This window comes from Lissotriton vulgaris, chromosome 4_1, assembly GCF_964263255.1.
Source record: "Lissotriton vulgaris chromosome 4_1, aLisVul1.2, whole genome shotgun sequence".
Lineage (NCBI taxonomy): Eukaryota > Metazoa > Chordata > Amphibia > Caudata > Salamandridae > Lissotriton > Lissotriton vulgaris.
In genome coordinates, this window is record NC_141691.1 from 380245014 (window position 1) to 380268580 (window position 23567).

Below are 23567 nucleotides of genomic sequence, written 5' to 3' on the forward strand. Positions count from 1 at the left end.
TTCTTTGGGATTAGAAAGTAAAGGGAGTAAACCCCTGTTCCTTGATGAGGTAAGGGGACCAGTTCTATTGCATTTCTTTATAAAAAAGAGAGAACCTCTTGTTTTAACAGTGTCAGATGTTCTGTGGACATTGAATGTTGTTTGGGGGGTATGAATGGGGGAGTTGAAGTGAGTTCCAGGCAGTAACCATACTGGAAAATATGTCCTACCCACTTGTCTGTGGTAATGGAATTTCAGACAGGTAGGAACTGTGATAGTCTTCCCCCGACTGGAGTGGAATGTTCGGGGGGAAGTGGAGGTAAGTCACTTTTTTGTAGTAGGAAAAGTGCCAATGTTTTTACCGCGGCCTCTACCCTTGTTGTTGTTCACTCTATAACCCTCTCTGAAATATCCTCTGTTACGGGAGGTTTGAGTAGTACTTTTGTAGGCGGATGAGGTGTTGTCCGTCCCAATATTTTTAGAGGCGCCTCTATAAAAGGGGCGACGTAAAGAACCTCTACTTGTTGTTGCCTGTAGAGCTCCCATGGACTTAGAAGTTTCTGAGTCCTTCATTTTTTCTAAAGATGGGTCTACAGTGGATCCAAATAAGTGTTCTTGATCAAAGGGTTGATTAAGAATAGTGAACTGCATATCCTGTTTCAATCCAGATATGCGTAGCCATGCGTGTCTGCGTAGTAAAACGCTTTGTTATCTGTACGAGACGCTGTGTCGGCTGCGTCAAGAGCAACATTTATAGAAGTGTTAGTAATTAATTTTCCCTCTTGTATGAGGTGGTTAGCCTTAGTCTTATATTGATCGCGAAGATGTTGTGTGAGCTTTTCAAGCTCATCGTAATGAGCCCTATCGTACCTGGCCAGTAAAGCTTGGGTGTTGGCAATGCGCTAATGATCTGCTGCTTGTGAGGCAATGCCAGATGCGTCTAGTAATTTAGACTCCTTACCTGGAGGTGGGGCATCCTCTGATGTTTGTGAATTTGCTCATTTACATGCATTTGACACAACCAATTAATCTAAAGTGAGCTGTGCTTTAATATAAGCTGGATCGTTGGGAGCTGGTTTATATTTCTTTTCCATCCTGGGTTTGAGAACTCTAGCCCTGACGGGATCTTTAAAAACATCAGGTGCATGTGTGATAATACCTTTTAACATAGGTAGAATGCTAGTTGATTTTTGTGACTGTGTGAAAGTCTCCAACAAAAAATGTTCCTCCTGTGGGTCTGAGTGTAATTCTACCCCATGATATTGTGCAGCTCTGTTTATGAGCTGTGCAAAACCTATGTTGTGGTCTGAGGTGATGGCCAAGATGGGTAGGAGTCTGGATCAGGGAGATCTGGGACATCTGGTGGATTAACATAATCCTCCCAAGGATCAGGTGATCATCATTATCCTCTTGTAGGTTTTCATCCCCACCCCCACCCCCACCCCAAGGTGATCTTCATCAGCATCTTGTGATGTAGGTGAATACAGAAGTATTCAAGAGTGTGCTGGCGAAAGTGGTGTTGTGGGTATATTTGGAGGAGAGATGGTTCTGACTGGAGAAGTTCCCATGTCTCTCTTCTTTAAGGGTACTTTGGGTTCTTCTGGGGAGTCCAAATGTCTCTTGTTCAATAGAATTGTCTTGATATGACCAGTTTTAAGGTCAATGTGAAGAGTTTTTTGTTTAGGATCCACTGGATCTGGTTGAAATAGGTCTTTTAATCCAGTATCCTTGTTCAGCACTGAGGATTTTGGTTGTTTTGGTTTGGATTGCGAAGCTTTAGGAGGGGTCTTAGTGCCCTTTTGCTTTGGAGGAGCTGTGGAGTCCGATGATTTTTTCGGCTCCAAGGATGTATGGTCTTGTTCAGCTCTGAGGATTCATTGTATTTTTTCGGTTCTCAAGATTTACTCTTTTTCGGCTCCGAAGATTTGTGGTCTGGTTTCGGCTCCGAGGGTTTATCCTGATGGTGCTTTGGTGCCGAATATTTCGGTTTCGGTACAGAGGATGGTAGTTCGGTACCAATGCGTGGCTGACTAGGTCCAGAGTCGCCAGAACGCTTGTCTTTGGACTTAGGAGGCAAGCCTGAGGGCGGGGCATCAGAAGTTTTGTCACAGTGTCGTCCTGAGCCGCAAAGCGAAGGTATTACCGGAGCCTTATGTCTTTGAGAAGAGGTAGGGGTGTCGATGTCGGTACTCACTGTTCGATGACCTGGAGTATCAGTCTGCTCTTCGGCGTCTGATTCGTCGGCTTCGGAGACGCTGATGTCTTCACTCGCCGGTTCTTGTTTCTCAGGACCATTGGGGCCTACGTCAAAGATGTCGTCAGGCACGAGGTAGTGGATCGAGACATTACGTAATGGCAAGCCTGGCAATCACTTATGGTTTTCTTCGATCGTAATGAAGCGCAGGCCGGGCAATGGTTGTCCTAGTGTCATATAGATGCTGCTTTCTATATACTGTGTTAAGTTAGCATGAGTTTATTAAGTGTTTAAACGACATATTTTCCTTTGGCTTCAGTTTGCACACGACACATAATTGTTATTGTAGCTTTCAACCTAGACGAAAGATGTGATTTATTTGAGAATAATATGTTATTACTCTGATATCAGTCGTGCTTGGTACACTGTCTGAACAGTGAGTGCTGAACCCTATAAGAATAACCTAACACAAGGTTGCTGGGAGGTCTGATCCTCGCACCACTAGACATAACACAAATACAGTTGCTGCCAACATTGGGCTGTAAGCGGGTTTAAGATAGAGTTACTGAGAATGCAAAAACACACTTGATGATGCTTCGCATGCAGAGAGCTGGTAGCAGATGATGTGATCCTCCTCTCCTCCTGACATTTAGAGGTATGGGCCCGCCCTGCTAAAACCCAAATGAGACCTTCTTAGATATAATATAGTATGCTAAATAGGGAGTGCGAGAAATAGGTGATATAAATGTCTATTGATTTTTGCATTATAATATGCTATCACCGTTTGCTTATTATGGACTAGTGACTATGCTGATAACTCTGATTCTTAGAATATGTCTTCTTGTATTATATAAGATACTGCGTTTAAGAACCTTGCATTGAATAATAAATATTTCAAATGTGCACATGTCCTCTTTTACTCCACGTTCTGGTTTGAAATGATTATAGAACGAAAGAGTGTTCATGTGTTCCACGATACCTGAGGTAACCTAAGTTCATGTTCTGGTTTGTCTAAGTCATTGGGAGTTTGTTATGACCAATGAGACACTGTAGCTAGCTCGGTAAGGGGATTTTGGATACTGAGGTGAGTTTTGGGTCATCCTAATTCACTGAGGTTCCGGATCTCTATGCACAGTTCTGTAAGAGAACGGAATCCCTGCTACACTAGTGTTCTGGAGAGAGGCAAAGGTTACAGACCTCGTGGAGATCAGAGTGTGGGAATTTGACACCACTCAGGGGGCAGTCTTTGAATTAAGTTCTTTCTATTAGCCGTAGTGGCTGATGGCGCGGACAGGGCCATCGGCCCGCGTCGACGACCGGAATAGAAGGTGGTGAGATTTGTATTGGATCTGCGTCGAGGAGCACAATAGAAAAACAATACCGTCGATCCGTGAAGGATTGCGCGTCGAAGGGGAATCGTATAAGATACCCCAACCCAATGGCGGAAAAAAACAATCTGAAGATGGAGCTGATGCCCATGCGCACTATCACCATAGGGAGAAGCCACCTATCCCGTGACTACAAAGACTTCTTCAACAAAAAAAAAGTGCAAACATCCAAGACCAACACCAGGTGGCAATCTATGCTAAAGTATACAATCTACCGCTCATATGCCTCGAACGTAACAGTCTGTTCAAGGCGTGTGTCATTGTAGATACACATGCTCTACATAGACTGTAAAGCAGTACCTCTACAAAAGCTGTGGTTAACCTGTGGGTGTTGATGTTGCTTGAAAAGGAATATGCTACTTACCAGTATGCATCTGTTCTTGGCATGTAGGGCTGCTGACATTCATATCTGTGCATAGATCGCTGCCTAGTGTTGGGTCCGGATGATTGCACATTGTTGTCCTGGAAGAGTTTTCGAAGTATCACGAGATAGGTGGCTCCTCCCCCGGACTACAGTGCACATGGGCATCCTCTCCATCCTCAGATTGTTTTTCGCCATTGTGGCAGGGATGGAGTATGATACAGTAAGTGATGTCCATGCTAAGAATAATTCTGAGTGCTACAGCTGCGACAGGCACCGGGGAGGAGGGAGGGCGATATGAATGTCAGCAGCCCTCAACCATAAGAATGGACAGTGGATATAGCACCAGAATATAGCACCAAACTCGTATCAACCAGACATGATAAGTAAAAGAAAATAAGTTCAGTGTGCCACTTGAGAAAACCGGTACCCTCTGTCCAGGGGCACCTCACGTAAAACGTGAATCCAAAATGTTTATCATCCAGTTTAGGGCACCACTCCAATCATCAACAATCAGTTCAAAGTTTCTCAGAGTCCAAATCCGAAATTAGGAGGCTTGATATTTTCTCAGTACAGTTTTTTTATTATTTTCTTATATTCAAAAGAACCATCAGCCAACGCGTTTCGTTCTGAACCACCAGAACTTCTTCAGGGCGTGTGCAATTGTAGAAAACACTAACAGTGAATGCAACTGACAGGTATAGGATCCTTCCAAAAAACACAAAATAAATCCAATATAGAATATCTGGATAACTCTGACTGGCTGGTATATTCGTCACACAATTGTTGGTAGCAGTTGTTGGTCGATAGATATTATAATTCAGAGACCTGATAATTTCAGCAGCAGGCCTATTTATAAGATGTTAGTTTGTTTCTTCTCAAATATTCTCGATAGGAATCCGACCCAGTTAATTCCAAGTGTATAATACCAGTCCAAATTGCAATGGAACAAAATGTACCTAAGCGTAATATCAAATAGGTATCCCTGCGACTCGGCCAAATCCGCCGCAGTCAGTATCCTGGAAATCGAAGTGCGACCGAATTCAGTCGCGCTTCAGTCGTGGTAGATGTGAATATGGTTTCCCCGTAGGTGCGCAGCTACTGTCGCTAGGCACTTGGTAAACTACCTGGGGGCTGTTGTCACCCCGAAAGGCAGGACCTTGAACTGGTAATGTTGATTTTGTAAGGTAAACCTGAGATACTTCCTGTGTGCAGGATGTATCGGTATGTGGAAGTATGCGTCTTTTAGGTCTAGCGTTGCCAAGAAGTCTCCCTGAGTGAGCAATGGCAGAACCTGTTGTAAGGTGAGCATGTGAAAATGTTCTGACAAGATGTATTGGTTCAGGGGCCTGAGGTCCAGCATTGGCCTGAGAGACCTGTCTTTTTTGGGTATTAAGAAGTACAGCGAGTATACCCCTGTGCCTTGTTCTTGTATGGGGACGAGTTCTATGGCCCCCTTTTGCAGCATGCTGATAACTTCCTGCTGCAATAAGTCTATGTGCTCTGCGGACATAGGACGTTGTCTTGGGGGTATGTTGGGTGGAGCGGAAGTGAGCTCTAGACAATAGCCGTACTGAATAAGTTGCCTCACCCACCTGTCTGAGGTGATGGTCTCCCAGACTGGCAGGAACTGTTGTAATCTCCCCCCGACCGGTGTTACATGGTCCGGGGGCAGTGACAAGACGTCACTGTTTATTATTGGCGGAGGACCTGGTGTTGTTGTTCACTCGTCCTCTGCCTTGCTGCTGTTTCCACGGTAACCACCTCTATTGTTTTTAGTATAGGTGGTCTGCGTGCTTCCTTTATTGTATGTACTTTGTTGTGATGCTTGGCCTCGCGTGGCTCCTCTGTTACTGGAGCGACAAAAGGAACCACACCTGAACTGTTGGGACTGCAGGGCACCCATAGACTTGGCTGTCTCTGTGTCTTTTTTAATCTTTTCTAAGATTGTGTCCACGTCAGGGCCAAATAAGAAATCAGGGTTCACAGGCTGATTTAGTAATGTGGTCTGTATTTCAGGTTTGAATCCAGAGATTCGCAACCAAGCAGGTCTCCTGAGCATGACGCTTGTGTTGATGGCCCTGGCTGTAGTGTCTGCTGCGTCTAGCGCGCATTTGATGGATGCGTTTGTTATGAGCTTCCCTTCTTGGATGAGCATTTCTGCACCTTCTTTGTAGGACTCAGGGAAATGTTGAAGCAGTTGCTCTAAAGTGTCATAATGCGCCCTATCGTATCTGCCTAATAGGGCCTGTGTATTGGAAATTCTCCAGATATTAGCTGCTTGAGCAGCCACCCTCTTCGCTGAAGCCTCCAATACTTTCGATTCCTTGTCTGGAGGAGGACCATCACCCGTAGTTTGCGAGTTGGCCCGCTTACGAGCATTTGAGACCACTAGCGAGTCCAATGGCAACTGTCCCCTAATATAAGTAGGGTCCACAGTGCCGGCCTGTACTTCCGTTCAATCCTGGGGTTGATAACCCTTGCTCTAGTAGTTTCTTTGAAAATGTCCCCAGCGTGTTTAAGGACACCTTTTAGCATGGGCAAAGTCTTAACAGATTTCTCCAAGGTGGAGAAAGTGTCGAATAGGAAGTCCTCCTCAACTGGGTCAGCGAGCATGTCGACATCATGATTTAGCGCTGCCCTTTCAATCAACGCGTTGAACGCAGCCGTATCTTCCGTTGGGGAAGTTTTAACAGGATAAGAGGGAGTATCCAGAATAGTCTGTGACTCCCCTTGGTCAGTAGGGTCTGTCCAGACCTGAGTCCGGTCATCCTGATCCGTGTCCACAGGGTAATGATATTGTTCCTCATTGTCATACCCCATATCCTCAGCAGTGTGTGTTGGAGAGTATGAAGAAGTGTCCTGGCCATGGTACCTTATAGTCTCAAAAAGGACAGGTGACGTAGAAGAATCCCTCTTTTTCTTGAGTGGGATTTTGTATGACTCCAGAGGATGTTCTGACCTTATCTTTCTTTGATAGATAGTCAGTCTGCCAGATTCTGAGTCGATATGAAGCTTTGACTGGTCATCATACGAGGGCTCCTGATACAAAACATCCTCCTCCATAGGATGTGTCCTTTTTCCCAGCAACATCTTTTTTGTTGTGTCGACCCCAGTCTTTGGATCGAGCGCCTTAGGGCGCGCAGTTGGGGGCAGACCGAATTTTATTGGCGGCACATTGTCTTTAGACAGACCGACCTTTTTGGGGCCGGCGTCGATGGAGCCCCGACCGATTTTGCCTTGTCGCCAGTAACTTTATGTCCTGGCGTCGACTTTGGCGCTTGTGGCGTCGGAGGCGCGCTCTTTTATTTCTGCTCGACGTGTTCCTTCGAGGCGCTTTTAGATTTCGACTCGAGGCCTTTGACGAGCTGGGGTCTGTTGACCAGATGCTTCGGATCGAGAAGCTTCCGAGACTCGAGTGCTTTGTTTGTGTCGCTGTCCGTCGGCGTCGACTTGGTCGGCTCGACGTGCTTGGATTTGATGGTGGACTTTAGCGCACCGATCTTTGGCTTGACACTCTTCACCTTTCACCCCGCAGGGTCACACCTTTTTTGTTCGTCGACTCCGATGTGCTGGAGCTCTTCGACCCGAAGACTGATTTCAGTAGTTTCGGTTTCGATTTTGAGTCGAGGGCTTTTGGTTTCGTTTTTAGCAACTGGACCGATGCCTCATGTGATGGATTCTTAGCCGGGCCTTGACGCGGGGCTATAGAAAGGTTCTTGAAGATCTTGGCTTAGGCCTTCTGGCGATGCCTCGACCTGAGCCCTTGGAAGTCTTTGAGTGTCTGTTTCGGGCCCTGCTGGGCCTGGATCATCGCTTGAGTCGTCATCGACGGCTCCGATGGGGGATACGTCGTCCCTTACCTCGGCGACGTTTTCATCCTCGAGGTTCGACGTTCTCCTCACACCCGGAAGTACTCGAGCGAATACGATCGCGCAACGTAAACATCCGACGCGCTTACGCGACGCGACCCGGGGCGCGTAGCGTAAGCGCGTTGGGTCTTGGGACCTGAAAATAACTCTTTTCATTGGTTCATAACAGTTTTGGTTTCATAATGATGAAGCCCCTGGTCTTGTGACCTGAAAATAACACTTCTCATTGGTTCAGGACAGTTTTTTTTTCCAAATGATGAAAGACCCCACCTTTTTTCCTTATTCTGACTTTGTCCTTTGACTTAGGAAGACCTGTTTGTACCTCTCTGTACCTTTTTGATCTTTATAATGGCTTCAGTAGCAGCAGCAGCTGGTGCATCTGCCCCACCACCACAACCACCAAGAGGACCAGCTCAAGATTACATTGGTGGTCAACAAGAGGAGGAGGAGGAAGAGGAAGAGGAAGAGGAGGATGGTGGAAGATGGCTGCCTGAACAAAATACCCCATACAAGCCCAAGTCACACATTATATGGGAGTTTTTTTCACTCCCAGAGGGCAAGAAAAAAGTGAATGCGGCCAAGGTAACTTGCCTAATCTGTAAGGAAGAACTTTCAAGGGGCAACCCAAACAAAAAATATTCCTTTGGTAACAATACCATGATTCGACATATGACCCGTAAGCACCCTAACAACTATTCTCGTGCAGAGCTCAGGGAACTGGCCAGTAACCTCCCCCAGTCTTCAAGGACCACCTCCCAAAGAAACAAACCCACTTCATCGGGACCAGAAACATCAGAGATGATGCCTTGTATTCAGCCACGATTTGCTGATTTTAAAATCACTTGTACTGCATGTGGCAAGCTTATCGCCTATGGTGAAAAGAGCGTAAAGCTCATCGTCCTTGCAGGTGACAATCACAAGTGCCCCAAAAAGAAGTAATTTTTTGGGTTTTTTGCTCCAGTTGAGCCAGTTTCAATTCCCTTTTTTTGTTTCTCCCCCTAAAAAAATACAAAAAAATATAAAACTGTTTTGAAAAGCCAAAAAAAGTACAAAATGTTCAAAAAACACAAAAACACAAAAAAATAACAAAAAGAAGAAAAAAAAAGTTTTTTAGAACTACCTCCAATTTCTAAAAAACGGCTTCATTTTTTAAAAACTCTGTCATTCTTTTTTCCTCATAGTACGCTCCCTGGTCCGCTCCCCGGTGCGCGTACCGGGCGCTCCCCTCGCGCAAAACGAAAAAAAAAATAATAATTTTAAATGCCCCGCTGGGCCCTTTTTTAGCCCCCACATTAAACCTAGGGGGTCAAAGGGGGTCTATCCCTGTTGCCTTATGGTCATTTCCCCCTTTGTTTTAGCCACCTCTTGTGTCTCGATTTTAGCGAGACACAAGATGGCAGCCGCTCCTGACTGTTTCGAATGTTTACAGACACCCGAGAGCCAATCCGCTTTCCGTGCGCACCTCGCGTGGCGCACCCGGAGCGCTCCCCGGGGCGCGTACCGGGGCGCTGCCATAGATATATATATATTTTTTTAACCTAAATTACTCAAAGATCACTGGAGCACACATCATGAGACTTAGCAAAGGCACATCGGGCTACCAATCCCTACAATTTTGCCAAGTTTGGTGGAAATCCATTAGGCCGTTCGGGCTAAAAGTGAAATCGACCGCCCTATGGAAATTAACATGGGATCCCCGTTTTATCTCGGCCCCCGCTTGACGAATCCCCCCCAAACTTTCAGGGAAGGACCGGAACGCCGCAAGGCCATTTTGAGGAAACTTTCAGTCAGATTCGTCAACCGGCGCTAAAGTTATTCCAAATACAATTTTGAGATTTAACATTGAAAAAAATCCTAACTATAACTACCTACTGGCGACCGCCAGTAGGTAATATATATATATATATATATATATATTCCAACAACCGCTCCCGGTTATTCCTCGTCTCGTGGCACGGCGAGCCTGTGTGGGTGCCGGACACCCTTATTTACAGAAACAAGGTTCCCCCTCTCAGAAGAACGGCACAGGCTGCCTTTGGATGCTTCAAAATATCTTTATTTAGGGCACAGAATCGGCAGCTCCCTACCGACGCGTTTCGCCACTAAGGCTTGGTCACGGTTACTGTGTACATTATCATGGTGCTATTTACATAGTGAAAACAAAGTGCATAGAGGTAGGACTACAATAGATCTCCTTGGCCAATTTCGACCGCCATACTTGAGTTGTTTTTTCAATTAAACATACATTGTCATAATATGTTTGTGCTGGTAATTTTAGTGCAAAACAAGGTATAATACAAATTAAATCAAGCCATATTTCGCTCATTATCTATCAGTTATAAGTGAAATCAAATTCAAGGGTTTGGCTCATGTTAACGAGTTAATCATCCCTTTTTGGCCGCCATCTTAGAGTGGTGTTGACGCGCCACACTGATTGCTATACATCAAAACAAAATTAAGTCTCGCCCCAGTGGGCTACTATAATGTCCCAGATTTCACTTTGGTTGTGCGGGTGATGCCCCAGTGGGCTAAACAGTTATGACAATTCCGTTCTAGGTATAAAGTCTGTTGTTGCTTGTAGCCAAGTTCCCCTATGTAAAAAGAAAATTAGTGATTTTAAAATCAACTGGATCAAAATATTTACACATAAAAAAGCAAGCGCAAGGGAATGTCAAGTCAGATATATTCAATGATTTTAGAGGTGAACTGCCAGTTCCTCACTGCAATTCATCCCCACAGGGTGCAGTGTCTCGAAATCAATAATAAATTTTGATTCCAAGATCCTTAATTGTTGCAGCCTGTCACCCCCTCTTACGTTCTCCTTGACTGCATCCAACACCACATACTTCAACAAGTTGTCATTTTGGTTGTGGTGTATGTTGAAGTGGCGAGCAACTGGGTACTGATCATTGATGTTCCTAATTGCTCGCTTATGTTCTAATATCCTAATCTTAGCCTTGTGTTTTGTACTTCCAATGTAGAATTTTCCACATGGACAGATTAGGCAGTACACACAGTATTCGGTGTTGCAGTCAAAAGGACCTTTGATGTTAAAGAATCTGGAACTATTAGGCACTTTGATTTTGTTACAATTATTGCTACCCTTGCACGCCTTGCACTTCATACAGCATTCAAAGCCTGTGAAATTCTTGTTGTATGCAGTTTTCTTGTGTGTGACCATGTTTTTGCTTAGATCATCTTTCAGAGATTTGCCTTTTCTGTAAGTAATCTGTGGATGTTCTTTCACATAATTACTCAGAAATTTGTCAGTTGGCAAAATTGGCCAATTTTTTGTCAGTATGTTTCTTACTTTGTATGCTTGTCCTGAGTATGTTGTGATGAACCTGAATTTTTCTTCATCTTCATTCAGAGATCTTTGTTTAGGGACTAGTAGATCCGTTCTGGTTACTTTGTCTACCCTTACAACCGCTTGGTGGATAGTTTTTTCTGAATAACCTCTTTCCCTGAAACGGTCTATCATAACCTTTTTCTCTGTTTCAAAGTCACTGTTGTTCCTCTTGGCTCATTTTGGCCAAGGAGATCTATTGTAGTCCTACCTCTATGCACTTTGTTTTCACTATGTAAATAGCACCATGATAATGTACACAGTAACCGTGACCAAGCCTTAGTGGCGAAACGCGTCGGTAGGGAGCTGCCGATTCTGTGCCCTAAATAAAGATATTTTGAAGCATCCAAAGGCAGCCTGTGCCGTTCTTCTGAGAGGGGGAACCATATATATATATATATATATATATATATATATATATATATATATATATATATATATATATATATATATATATATATATATATATATATATATATATATATATATATATATATATATATATATATATATATATATATATATATATATATATATATATATATATATATATATATATATATATATATATGGTTCCCCCTCTCAGAAGAACGGCATTTACTTCTCAGAAGAAGTATTTACCCCTACTGGTGTGTCTAAGTGGTGGGCTACAGAAATTAAGTGAGGTATTGCGTAGAGTATGATGCAGGTACGGTGAGCTGGTGCGGGACTCGGGATTAAAGCGTGAGCCCAAATTATGTGTCTTATGCTGTGAAGTCATGTGCCGTGGCCGCTGCACTACAGTTGTGGAAGTAGTGTCCGCATGCGTTTATAACTACTAGAACGAACTACTGACCCGTACTGGTATGAAAGTCCTGGGGTACGGAATATATGTGAGGTATTGTCTAGAATCTCATGCTGCTAAGCTGAGCTGCTGCCGGAGTCAGTGATTAAAGCGTGAGCCCAAACTGTGTGTAGTATGCTGTGAAGTCATGTGCTCTGTATACACAAAGGTATCCACAAGTTAAATTAAGGACTAAGAGGAGGGGGAAAAGAGGGTAAATACAATTGGAACAACTTCATATCTGGTCTATCTAGTTTCAAAAGTGGTATTTACTCAAAATGGACATTTCCCCATGAAACAAAGTCCACATCACAGAAACTGCTTTCTTTCTAGTTTTTTTTTATTTATCAAAAACATTTGTATTTCTATATTTGTATATACTTTTTTAAATATTTTAAACTCATGTGCTCCTAAAAATATTTACAGATAAAGACAAATTCATATCAGCATTTCAATTGAAAGAAAAATCAAAATTAGGTTCTCTCAGTTTTAGTAACCCTTCAAATCTCACCTTTCATTCTCACATACCATCAATCATACCACACAAAAATGACAATAAAAACACATCTGTAATGGGGTCCTACTGGCTGTTACGATCCGCCATAGTTATCAGAATCAGTATTAGGCATTCACTAGTCCATTGAATGTATTTCTGGTTAATTCTTCTTTGGTTGAATTCTTAGGTAGGACTCCCAGATGTGTGATCACTGGTCATGTGTTCTGGCCGCTGTGCCACATCTGTGCAAGTAGTGTCAGCATGTAGGTATAGCTACTTGGATGAACTTTTGTTTAGAACATTGTAGCTTGTGTATGGTGCTTAGGTGGTGTTGTATAGGGAGTGTGAAGGTAAATCAATACGGTATTTCTAAAGAGTAAACTACTCACCCCTATGGGTGAGTAGAGCTGGGGATCAAAGTGAGAGGTCTGTGCTGCAAAGTGAGATGGTCTGGCCGCTGCACCACTGCTGTGTGGACAATACATTTTGGCGAGGTTGCGGGAGTTGGCGTAGTATGGCCCTAAAATAGCGTGCCTAAGTTGTAAGTTATAGGGTGGCTCTAAAAAGAGCCCTTGTGTTCGTTAGTTTGAGCTACATATAAGTGCGGATGCACAGCTTCAAGTCATTCAGGAAAACTCTGTTTCTCTGATCAGTGAAGTGTACTCCATCACTTCTGTATATATCTGCCATATCAAAACGTATGTTGTTGTTGGAGACCATTTTGTGGTCTCTGAGGTATGCAGATACAGCTTTGTTGACTTTTTTCCGAGATTTTTCAATCTGAGGGCAAAATTCTTTGGACCATTTCCACTTCTGTCTTTGGCATATATTGGTGTATACAAAGACCATTTGAGGCAAAATAAACATCAATTGTCCAAAGGTGTCCTTCATAAGCATTACCAAACCTACCTCAGTCAATGTGCCTAGGTCGTTTCCACCACAGTGCACAATCATGAGGTCAGGGTGTTGGAGATGCAAACAGGCTTTAACCAAAGGCTACAATTGGTGCCACTTCAATCCTCTCTGTCCAAACCATTTAATGTCCAAATTTTGTAAGCCCAGGTCTAAGTCAAAACGCCTCTGTTCTGCATACCTCTTGCACCAGAAAACATATCTATGTCCTACGATCCACACTAGCATTTTGAAGGTATGGCTGGAAGATATGGAAGGATGTCTGTAGCTCATGCAGTTCCTTCGTAAAATAAGAGATATGTTTGAAGATGGGGAACTAGTTTCTTTTCGCATACAAAACGGTACCTGATCGGGAGATGAAAAGCATTGTTTCTTAAAAGTAGGGTGCACATTCGTTTTGTGGAAAAGTATCTTTGTGATTGGTGAAGAAAAAGCAGTTTTCACGTGAAGTACATATTATAGGATACAATTTGCTCAACTCAACCACACCTGCTACTTGCATTTGGAAGGGACTGTTCGAACTCAAAACAATCGTGAACTTTTAACCTGCACGTGCTGTTAAATGTTCGAGATAATTTTGCAAATAAATATAGTTAGGTTAAAAAAAATTGATGACATTTTAACCTCCACGTGTTGTGGAATGTTCTAAAAAGTGTGCATTTCTGACTTCGATGTGCATTTGAATATTAAAAAAAACTATTTATATGGAAAAGTAGAAAGACAGTAATAGAGAGAAGTTTTGAAAGCTAAAAGAATCAAGGAACTATTGTAATTTGTTCTTGATTACCTACTGGCGGTCGCCAGTAGGTAGTTATCACTGTTAACGGTCTGAAACTGCGGTGTTGCTAAGAGTGGCATGGTGGTGATATGATATGGTGCTACACTCGGGAATGAAACCGAGAGTCTAAACTGTGAGGTCATTGCTGGAAAGCGATGTGGTCTGATGTTTCAGCATATGTGTGCAAGTAGTGTTAGTAGGCGTTTATACCATACAGGGAGTGGGAAGCGAACTACTGACCGCTACTCTGTGTAGATAGTATACCGGAAGCGGGAAGCGAAGTAGTTACGCCTACCGGTGTGAAGACTTGGGGATGAAACCAAGCTGATTGCTGTAAAGTGATGGGCTTTGGGCGCTGTAGGATACTAGCTGCTGTAGTATGAGTGTGTAAATAGTGTTAATAGGCGTTTATAGTATATAGGGAATGGGATGCAAACTACTCACACCTACTGGTGTGAAGACTCGGGGATTAAACCGTGAGCCTAAACTGTGAGCTCATTGCTATAAAGTGATGTGCTCTGGGAGCTGTAGCATACCTGTGGAAGAGGTGTTAGTTTATGTTTATACAATATAGGGAGTGGGAAGCAAAAGACTTACCCCTACCGGTCTCAAGATTCATGGATGAAACCATGAGCTCATTGCTGTAAAGTCATGTGCTCTTTGTAGTATTCCATTGTAAGTCATAATAGAATGTTAGTATGTAATTCTACTAGATTCCAAGTATGTAATGTTAGAATGTAGGGCTGTCATGAGGGGAACCTAGCAGAGTTTGTACACGGTGCTTGATTAGAAGGTTGCTTTGCTGTCTGCTCCTGTTGGTGAGTTGTTTCAGGTGTCTTGTTTTCTTGTAATAAATCTACTTATAGAAATAGTGAGTGCTATGTAGTATATGGCATTCTTCTGTGTATGGTTTCAAAAATAGTGGTCAGCATTTTAGAATGGGTGTATCAAAATTTATATTAGAGCATCAGTATGTGCATCAAACTGTCACGTGGATGATGTCATGAGTGTTGTAATTTAAGATGTCATCAGTGACGTCACTGACCAGGTCATGAGTGATGTAATATGTGACATCATCAGCAGTGCATTGCGGGTGCGCAAGTTATAGTTAACTCAACTAACTATAACAGGCGAATTTCTCTGGTTTTATATGAGTCAAATGTTCAACTAACTATAACGTCCCTGAAACCTATGTTTTTTTAGTGAATATATATATATATATATATATATATATATATATATACATACATATATATATATATATATATATATATATATATATATATATATATATATATATTCAGAATAAGAATCCAGATTTTGCAGTTTCGGCAACTGAAAGCATCCAGGCACTCACGAACAGGTTTTATCAAAAAGCTTATTTATTAAGTATATATCATATATATATACATATACACACATACATATGTATATACACATATACACACATACATACAGACACCCACAACCCAGGGGGTGGGTTCCCAAAGATTGCCAAAAGCTTTGGGAAGTGGGTCCCCTTAATAATAATGCATGGGCTTCAGGGAAGTAGGTGTTCAGGCCTGCCGAAAGGGTCAGGGAGGGTGGATGTGCACCCCCCATCCCCTTAATATTATACCGGCCTTGAGGAATCAGGTCCCTGGCGCCTTTTTAAGGCTTGGGAAGGGGGCCGCATGTCCCTCTCCTCAGTAAAGGGTACGCGCTGCCCCACTCTGGGAGTTAAAAAACACAACTATGGCATTCCAAGGCCAGTAAAGGGGAATTATGGGTCTTGTAGGTCCGTGGGAATAGCAGGATTGAAGCGCCATGGTCATTGGACTACGTAATGCCATCAGTGTGTCTGTTATAGCATGCATCAGCATGCTGCAATTTAATTCAGTTATGTTCCACTCTTAACAGGACCAGGGGTCATAACAGGATAGTGGTGTCCTTTGTTTTCCACTAAAGGATTAGAGCTTTTTACTAATTAATGTTCATTTCACAGCTCGTGTTTCATTCACTGTATTTGTACAGGTTTTTTTTAATGTGTGAATTATAAGTAGGGCAGCACGCACTGAGAGTGTAGCGTTCTAATCTAGGACCCTGATCGATACTGTGACCTTATGCCCCTATACGGCTATAAATCCATTTATTCCCTATATTGGCATAACCGATCAAATGCAATATTCAGAAACTCGTCTCTGGCCTCTCACGAACAGAGCCACATTTCAGAATCGCTTTCTCTGCCACTTCCTTTGCAGCCAATTAGTGCAATGACATAGCAGAAGTTACTATCTAAGATTCCTAGATTAACACTCCGAGTTCTTCAACAAGATAAAAACTCAGCAACCTGGGAAAGCCCCGCTTGCTATGTTTTGATTAGTAATAGAACTCTAATGAGCACTGATAGACGATCACTTCCTAGTGACATCTTTATGGACGTCTTATGTCCAAAAACTTACGTCATACAAGGCACCTTTCAGGTATAAATATTACCAACGTTGCCTTAAGCAAACGCTAGCTGCCTCAATGCCATCGCTGCTGACGAAGCTGCTGTTATGCTGATGATACCATAGATGCTATCGCTACTGCTATCGTTGCTAACGAGCGAACGATGGTGTGGTGAACTTAGGAGCTGAACAGCCGTCCCCTGCAAGAGCCCAGCAGATGCAAGCTGCCCGCGGACGCTGCCCCTCCTCCTCTTCCTCGACGCGCTGAGAGAGACGCTGTCTTTTGTCCTGCAGAGTGTTGGACAGGCCTCGTGAAGGGGCCGCTTCCTCCCCGCATCATAAGACTCGAACACCGGCTCCCGGTGTCACCAGAAGAACCACACCGACAACCCACAGAAGTCACCCGCAACCCGTCCCCAACAGCACGCCTGCTCCCGAACATCCTAGCATCGGCTGTCCCGGGCCTCCTTCAGCACCATCGCCCCGGCCCAGCCGCCATCTTGGACACTACACCACGAGGCCGCGTGGCCTCAGCTCGACCCCAACCCTGGGCCTGGCCAGGCCCCGACATCGAGGCACCACCATCCACCCAGGAGGTGAAGAGACCACTTGGCAGGTCAGTGGGAGAGAGGAGTGTCGATGGCTCTCCCTCGCCAGGTGTTGATCGCCCCCAGCCTCCCCGGGCGCTGGCTCCACCCCCCTGCTGGGTGTCTGGACTCCCTCATCCCGGACCTTCCGACCTCCAAGAGCGAGGGTCCGGACATCAAAGGGAGCCAGACCTATAACTGGGGTAGCTCCAGAGCAGGAAGGTAGTTGTATCCTGGAGTCGAGAGACACCTTGAAGAACTCATCCTTGACGGACTGCTGGCGCTGCCGCAGCCCTGCCTTGTGAATCATCGTCCTGCCTGCTGGCGCTGCCGCGGCCTTCTGCAACCTACGTCTTCATCGGGACCTGCTGGCGCTGCCGCGGCCCTTCGCAACCTACATCTTCGTCGGGACCTGCTGGCGCTGCCACGGCCCTCTGCAACCTACATCCTCGTCGGGACCTGCTGGCGCTGCCGCGGCCCATCCTTGTGTGAACCATCGCCTTTGCCGGCTGGCGCTGCCCTTCTAAAGTGAACTATCAACCGAGCCAGCTGGTGATGCCGCGGCCCGGCCCTCCAGAACTCCGAGCTCGAGGATTGTGAGCTATCCATCGTACCAGACCGGTACCCAGACTGTCCCGCTACCCTTTCCCTTCCAGAGACTAGAATTGAGAGGACCCTCGTGTCCCGACCTCACTGTATCGCTGATATCCTTGCTCAAGAATTATATATAAAGAGTGTTGACCTCATCCTGGTGTGGTGTCCATCTGTGGGGGGGAAGTTACTTGTCTGTACGATCGCTAGAGACGGCCCTCACCGGAGGCCTCTCCCCTTGTCCTCGGCCGACCCTCCAGGTCCCTGTCTAACACAGAGAAATCCAGCTCCGGTGTTTCCAGGCTACCCTTGCGGGTGACTGGGATATCGACCCCCTGAAGGAGATACCAGACCTCCATCATTCTATTCCAGAGGTATGGTGTTGACTAAACCCTTAGAGAGAATTCTTGAAGCAAACCTTGGCAAAACCAACTTAACTTAAAGCTACTTACTTACTCCCCTCCCAAGTATTAGGCTTAGGTCAGGTACACTGGGGTAGGCGTAGTTGGAAGCACCAGTTGAGTATTTTAGCCTAATGTATATATGAATGTATATATGTTTTATTCATTTTAAACCATTGTATGGCTAAGAAACCATATCAATGCTTTTACAGTATTATTTCGTAATACTCACCTTACTGTACGTACTTTTTATAATAACAAGTCTTGCAATTGTGGCAATTCATTTCTCTTGTACGAGAAGAAAGACTGTTCAATAAATGTTACCCTTTATTGACAACGCCCGTCTCTCTATTCTCTACATATTGTGAAAGTAAACTGCACAACCACTGACTGAGTAAAATAACTGTCTATTGTTTCACACGACCCTAGAGATTGACTCTTATCTGAGGAGCAAAGTTGTCATGTTGCACGGTTGTTGGAAAACTGAATCCCTTCTTGGCTGTGCCAGGGAAGCTGATCACTTCCTATTCAGTCAGGAAAGTTTCCAGTGACCTCTGAGCTAGTTGGTAACAAACCCAATTAAGTTTAGCATAGTCAGTGGAGGCCTGGAAGATCCGCACTTCTACGTCGATACTACTGTTTATGTTATTCCAATGCGCAGGGCCTATTGGGAAAATAGGAACTACACTACAAGAGGACTGGCACCGCTTCAGTATATTTATTTAGCGCTCCTTCGCGGTCATTAGGACATGGTTCTACCGTGGGTAGATGTCTTTTCCAGTGTTATACTGCAGAAGATTATTTTCTTCTTAACCATGTACAAACGTATTGCACATTATGCCGATATTTGTATATATTAACGAATTGCTTACACATGTAAGAATTGGGCTGGGGTAATTTCATTTGATATTCACCATAGAATGTTGTTGCACAATCTGTTTTCTATGTCTACCAATGATTGAAGGAGGGCAAAAACTATTTATACCTGTGAAATGTTGGCGCCATTCAGATTGATAAAGCCTGCTGTGCAGGCGAAACGTGTCTCTCTCTTTACTGCGGTGTCGTGGGTGACCTGTAACTACATTAAATCAGCCCCATACCTACAGACCGGAGTCTGTGCCTCTTCCTTTGGAAGTAGGGTTGGTGTCTGACACACAGACACAGACAGACGCACAGACTTCCAGATATTGCCAAAAGCTTGGGGAGGCGGGTCCCTTTAATAATAATGCATGGGCTTCAGGGATGTAGGTGTTTGGGCCTGCCGAAGGCTCAGGGAGGGTGGATGTGCACCCCCTATCCCCTGATTATACCGACATTGAGGAATCGGGTCCCTGGCGCCTATTAAAGGCTTGGGGAGGGGGCCACATGTCCTTCTCCTCAGTAAAGAGTAAACGCTGCCCACTTGGGAGTTAAAAAACACAAAAAAGTTGGTGACTGCCATTTTATTTTAACGAAAAAAATCATTAAAAAAAAGAATCTGCATTGGGGATCCTCCGCCTTGATCTCACAGAACATGTAGTTTTAAAAAATGTCTCCAAATTTGGTGTAATGGCGCATTTTGGAGGGGGTGAGAGGGGGAGGAGGGGGGGGGGAGAGAGAGAGAGAGAGAGAGGGGGGGGGAGAGGGAGAGGGAGAGGGGAGAGGGAGAGAATGCGTGTGTGTGTATAACATACGCAGACCAAGTTTTGTGTGTCCTATCCATGCACAGTATTAATCCTATCAAGCTGTACAGTCAAGGTTATCTAGCAACTTAAAATCAACTTTTATTTATACCTAAAGGAGTTTTAAAATTAATATATTTGTGTACCAAAAATAACAATGAAAAAGCACCTTCCGGGCATGCCGAAAAAATATTCATTCAGGAACTTCTAATTTACTCACAGATAGATTATGCAGTAGTTGTCCTGTGTAGGAGTTCCACACTTTTAACAGTAAATTGTTAACTGCAGTGATCACTGATGTATCAAATCGATCCCATGCAACCATAGTGACTTTCAGTTTTGCTGCCTTGTCCTCAGTCAAGGGCAAGTTATCCCTAAGGAAAATAACGTTTATTAGTATAGTCATTTAAAATGATTACAGCATTTTAAACAAAGTTCTAATGTGCATCTGGGGACAAATATTCTTCATACAACACTCTAATAAAAAGTTAGTGTGACAGAAAAGTGAAGAAGGATTTACTAAACAAACATTTCACTAAAGGTTTGAGTTGTTGACTGAAGTGGAAGTTACAATTCTCTCTATTTAAGATTCTAAGCAATGGGACTATAGTAGTGAGGTAAATAACATGATTGGTAAGGGACCATATAACTGGTCCGATGTAGGTAACCTAGGGTTAATATCCTGTACACATAGTGTAAATGAGCAGAAAGATAACACTTATAAATATATTCTACAGATCTCTGGGAGATTAGTGGCTGGGAACAAATGTTAGAAAAACTTGTGTTTAAGAACAGAGATGTTTTACGGCATGGGCAAAGTGGGCGATTACCTGCTCCGCCCCCCCCCCCCATTCCAAGGACCCCTTTGGGAAATGATCTTTTTATCTCACCTGTGAAAAGTTCTTCATCACAGTCGCTCTCCCTCTCTCTCTCTGCTTGCCTCTACCTCTTTCCCTCCTCTACCCAGCATCTTCCTAAGGATTTTTGGGGCAGGGTGCAACACATATTTTATCTGTTTGAGTGCGACAGCATTTCTGAAATTTTAAGTAAAACTGAATAATATTTGGCATCAGAGGGGTTGAATTAGCAGAGAATACGTAATACAATTTAAAGTTGTTCCAAACAGGGGGCCCCAAAATGTGCTATGCTTGGGCCCCAAAAATCCTCAACATACCATTGAGTTGGACACCTTGATGACCGGTGCAGAAAAAGGCTACCTCTTATACTTCATGTTGAAGGCAAGAGGACACAATGTAAACTTAAATCTGACCTCTTTTTTTAAGAAGTGGCTCACTTCCTTCCCCATGGTCACACACCTCAGTAACTGGCAATGTGGTTTAAAGATGGATCTGTGAGAATATGAATTTTGGAGATGGACTACACTAGCGACATCATTTTTGCACTCTAATTGAAAACGTGTCTTTTGAAATAGGGGTGATCCAGAATACATATCACCACAGTCTTTGTCATCAATTAAGGCCATGAAAGAAAGGCTCCTAATTCACTGGCTTAGCATGCAATACTTTTCGATCCCCCATAGTCAGGAGAAACTCCATATTCAGAAAGAGTTATTAGAAACCTGGATAACAGAAAGAATTGGGAAGAAGCGTGTGATGAAGCCTGAAGGGGTTATAGCCTAAATCCTTTGACCACTAAGATGAGCTTGATGACAAGTGACAGTATTCCACCTGCAGTTGTAACTCCAGATGGAATCTTGCTCCTTGCCATTATGAGTGGCCCAATGCCACCCAGTCCAGAATAACCAAATCCCCAAACTCAATAATTTAAGTTTCAGAGACACTAACTGACTTCTTTGTGTGTAAATGCGCACCAGGTGAAATTGCTGGATTTGCAGTGGTTGAGGATGGGCACAGAGCCTGGCCCCTGCCCGAACTAGGCAGTACCAAGGAGGAAGAACAGGCCCAACCTAATAGCAGATACTGGAGCTGAGTTAATTAAGGAAAACATTTGGGTTGGGGAGGGGGGTGGGAGGACAGGGTAGTAAGAAATACTTCCCAGGACTTCCACTACTATGCCCGGACCACCTAAATACTACCCTGCAACACTTAACTGGTCCTCTAAGTGACATTTTATGCCTGCTCTAGAAGTGGCAGATGTGACATTTGAAGCCATTTCAAAATGGTACTTGGAAGCTATTTTGATCAGAAAGGGGACAACAAAAGAAAGCCAACAAAGGTCAAAAAATAGGAAGAATCAGAGTGAGAACGTTTGGTGACAAGAAGGTCAAATTACAATTTTTAAAGTGGCAGATCTCATCTGGGGATCCCATTTCAGTTCCTGCCTGCAGCTGATGGCTGCTCTGGTCATTTGTGAAACGATGGACAGGAGGAGGCTAGAGTAAGCCAATGGTGGAGAATTCATTGACACATAGAAGCAAAAAACAAAAGGTTTTGTAAAAATTGAAAATAACACTCCTCAAGGGGATTGCTGGATTCCACAAATGTACACACACACACAGCTACTTTTACCTTTGGTACTTTACAATTTACAATGCAGTTATGTTATACCAACTACAATCAAAATTTTGCTGACAATATTCCTCTTACTTTACCAGAAAATGTCATGTGCCGGTTCATTTCGTTTAGGATTTATTTTTTTTACCACACACCTATGAGTAATGTAAAGTAAACGTCACATTAACATGTACTATAACCCAAAGCTTCTAAGTCGTGTACAGAAGTTGCGACAGGACACTGCTTAATTTTCATGATGCATTAAAAAATAAGATGATTGAAATTAAAAAAACATACAGAATATAAAATTCATATTTTATTACCCTGCCATTTTAGTCGTCATATCCAGTAGGATACTCTTCCACTCTTGCTGCTGGTACTGCCAGATTCGTGCTGTTCCATCTCTGCTCCCGCTAATGAAACGTAAACTGAAAACAAAAATGAAAAAGAATATCAGTTGTTTTACTTACCTTTTGGACTATATTCCCCTCAAACATAATAAAACTAGTATGTGCATGTACAATCGACTTCATGATCATTAAAATGTAGGATGCTTTTAACTACACAAAATCAGCTATTACCATAAAAGACTAATAAAGTCCTTGTGAATTGTGAGCACAGAGGGCCAGTTCTTTATGCTAAATACCCATATAAAATATTTCTGCCCTGATCTACATGGGTGGGTTCAAATATTAGGAAACACGAGAGTGGACTCTTTAACTCATAGCATTATTTTGAGAGTTTGGCCAGAAAGCAGACAATTGACATGGTCTCATTCACTGTCCTTGATGAGAATGACTAGATCAGTGAAAAATAGGTGAACATGCCCGGAGGTAAGAAAAAATGTAAGCGATATTAGGTGCCTCTGTGGGATTCTGCACAGGGTTTTCGAACTTCATTCTGTAGAGATGTCAGGTAAAGCGCCCTTGCCTCAGAACACAGTGGGGCAAGATGGAATAGGGGCCAAGTGTGTTGCATGTAAAACTGAGAAACTGGAGCAATCCTGGCAAAAGCCAATTCAAAAATCCATGAAACACAAACATACACCCTGATAAATCTTCCTCACAACAAAAGAGGAATTTCCAATGCTGACAACTGAAATGTGAAGTGTGTGTCCTGAAAATCTATTGCTCCAATCTAATTCTAGCAACCTAAAGTTCCTAGGTTTGCCATACAGAATGTACTCTTCCTATGGACCTTTCTTTCACACAAACAAAGTGACAAGTAATTCCTTGTTCTTTCTGACAAAGGAAAAGTTCACTGCATGCTTCAAAC

At 43.5% G+C, this 23567-nt stretch overlaps 1 protein-coding gene across 2 annotated transcripts in view; it reads right to left on the reverse strand.

The window, feature by feature from the left end:
• Nucleotides 1–23567, reverse strand: part of BRWD3 (bromodomain and WD repeat domain containing 3) — a 1253402-nt gene that overhangs the window by 972748 nt on the left and 257087 nt on the right. For both annotated transcript variants that reach the window (XM_086918755.1, XM_086918756.1), the window contains 2 exons: nt 22616–22720; nt 20039–20192 (listed from right to left, as the gene is read on the reverse strand). In XM_086918755.1, coding sequence (XP_086774881.1) covers nt 20039–20192; nt 22616–22720 — 259 coding nt within the window. The remainder of the gene's footprint in view (nt 1–20038; nt 20193–22615; nt 22721–23567) is intronic.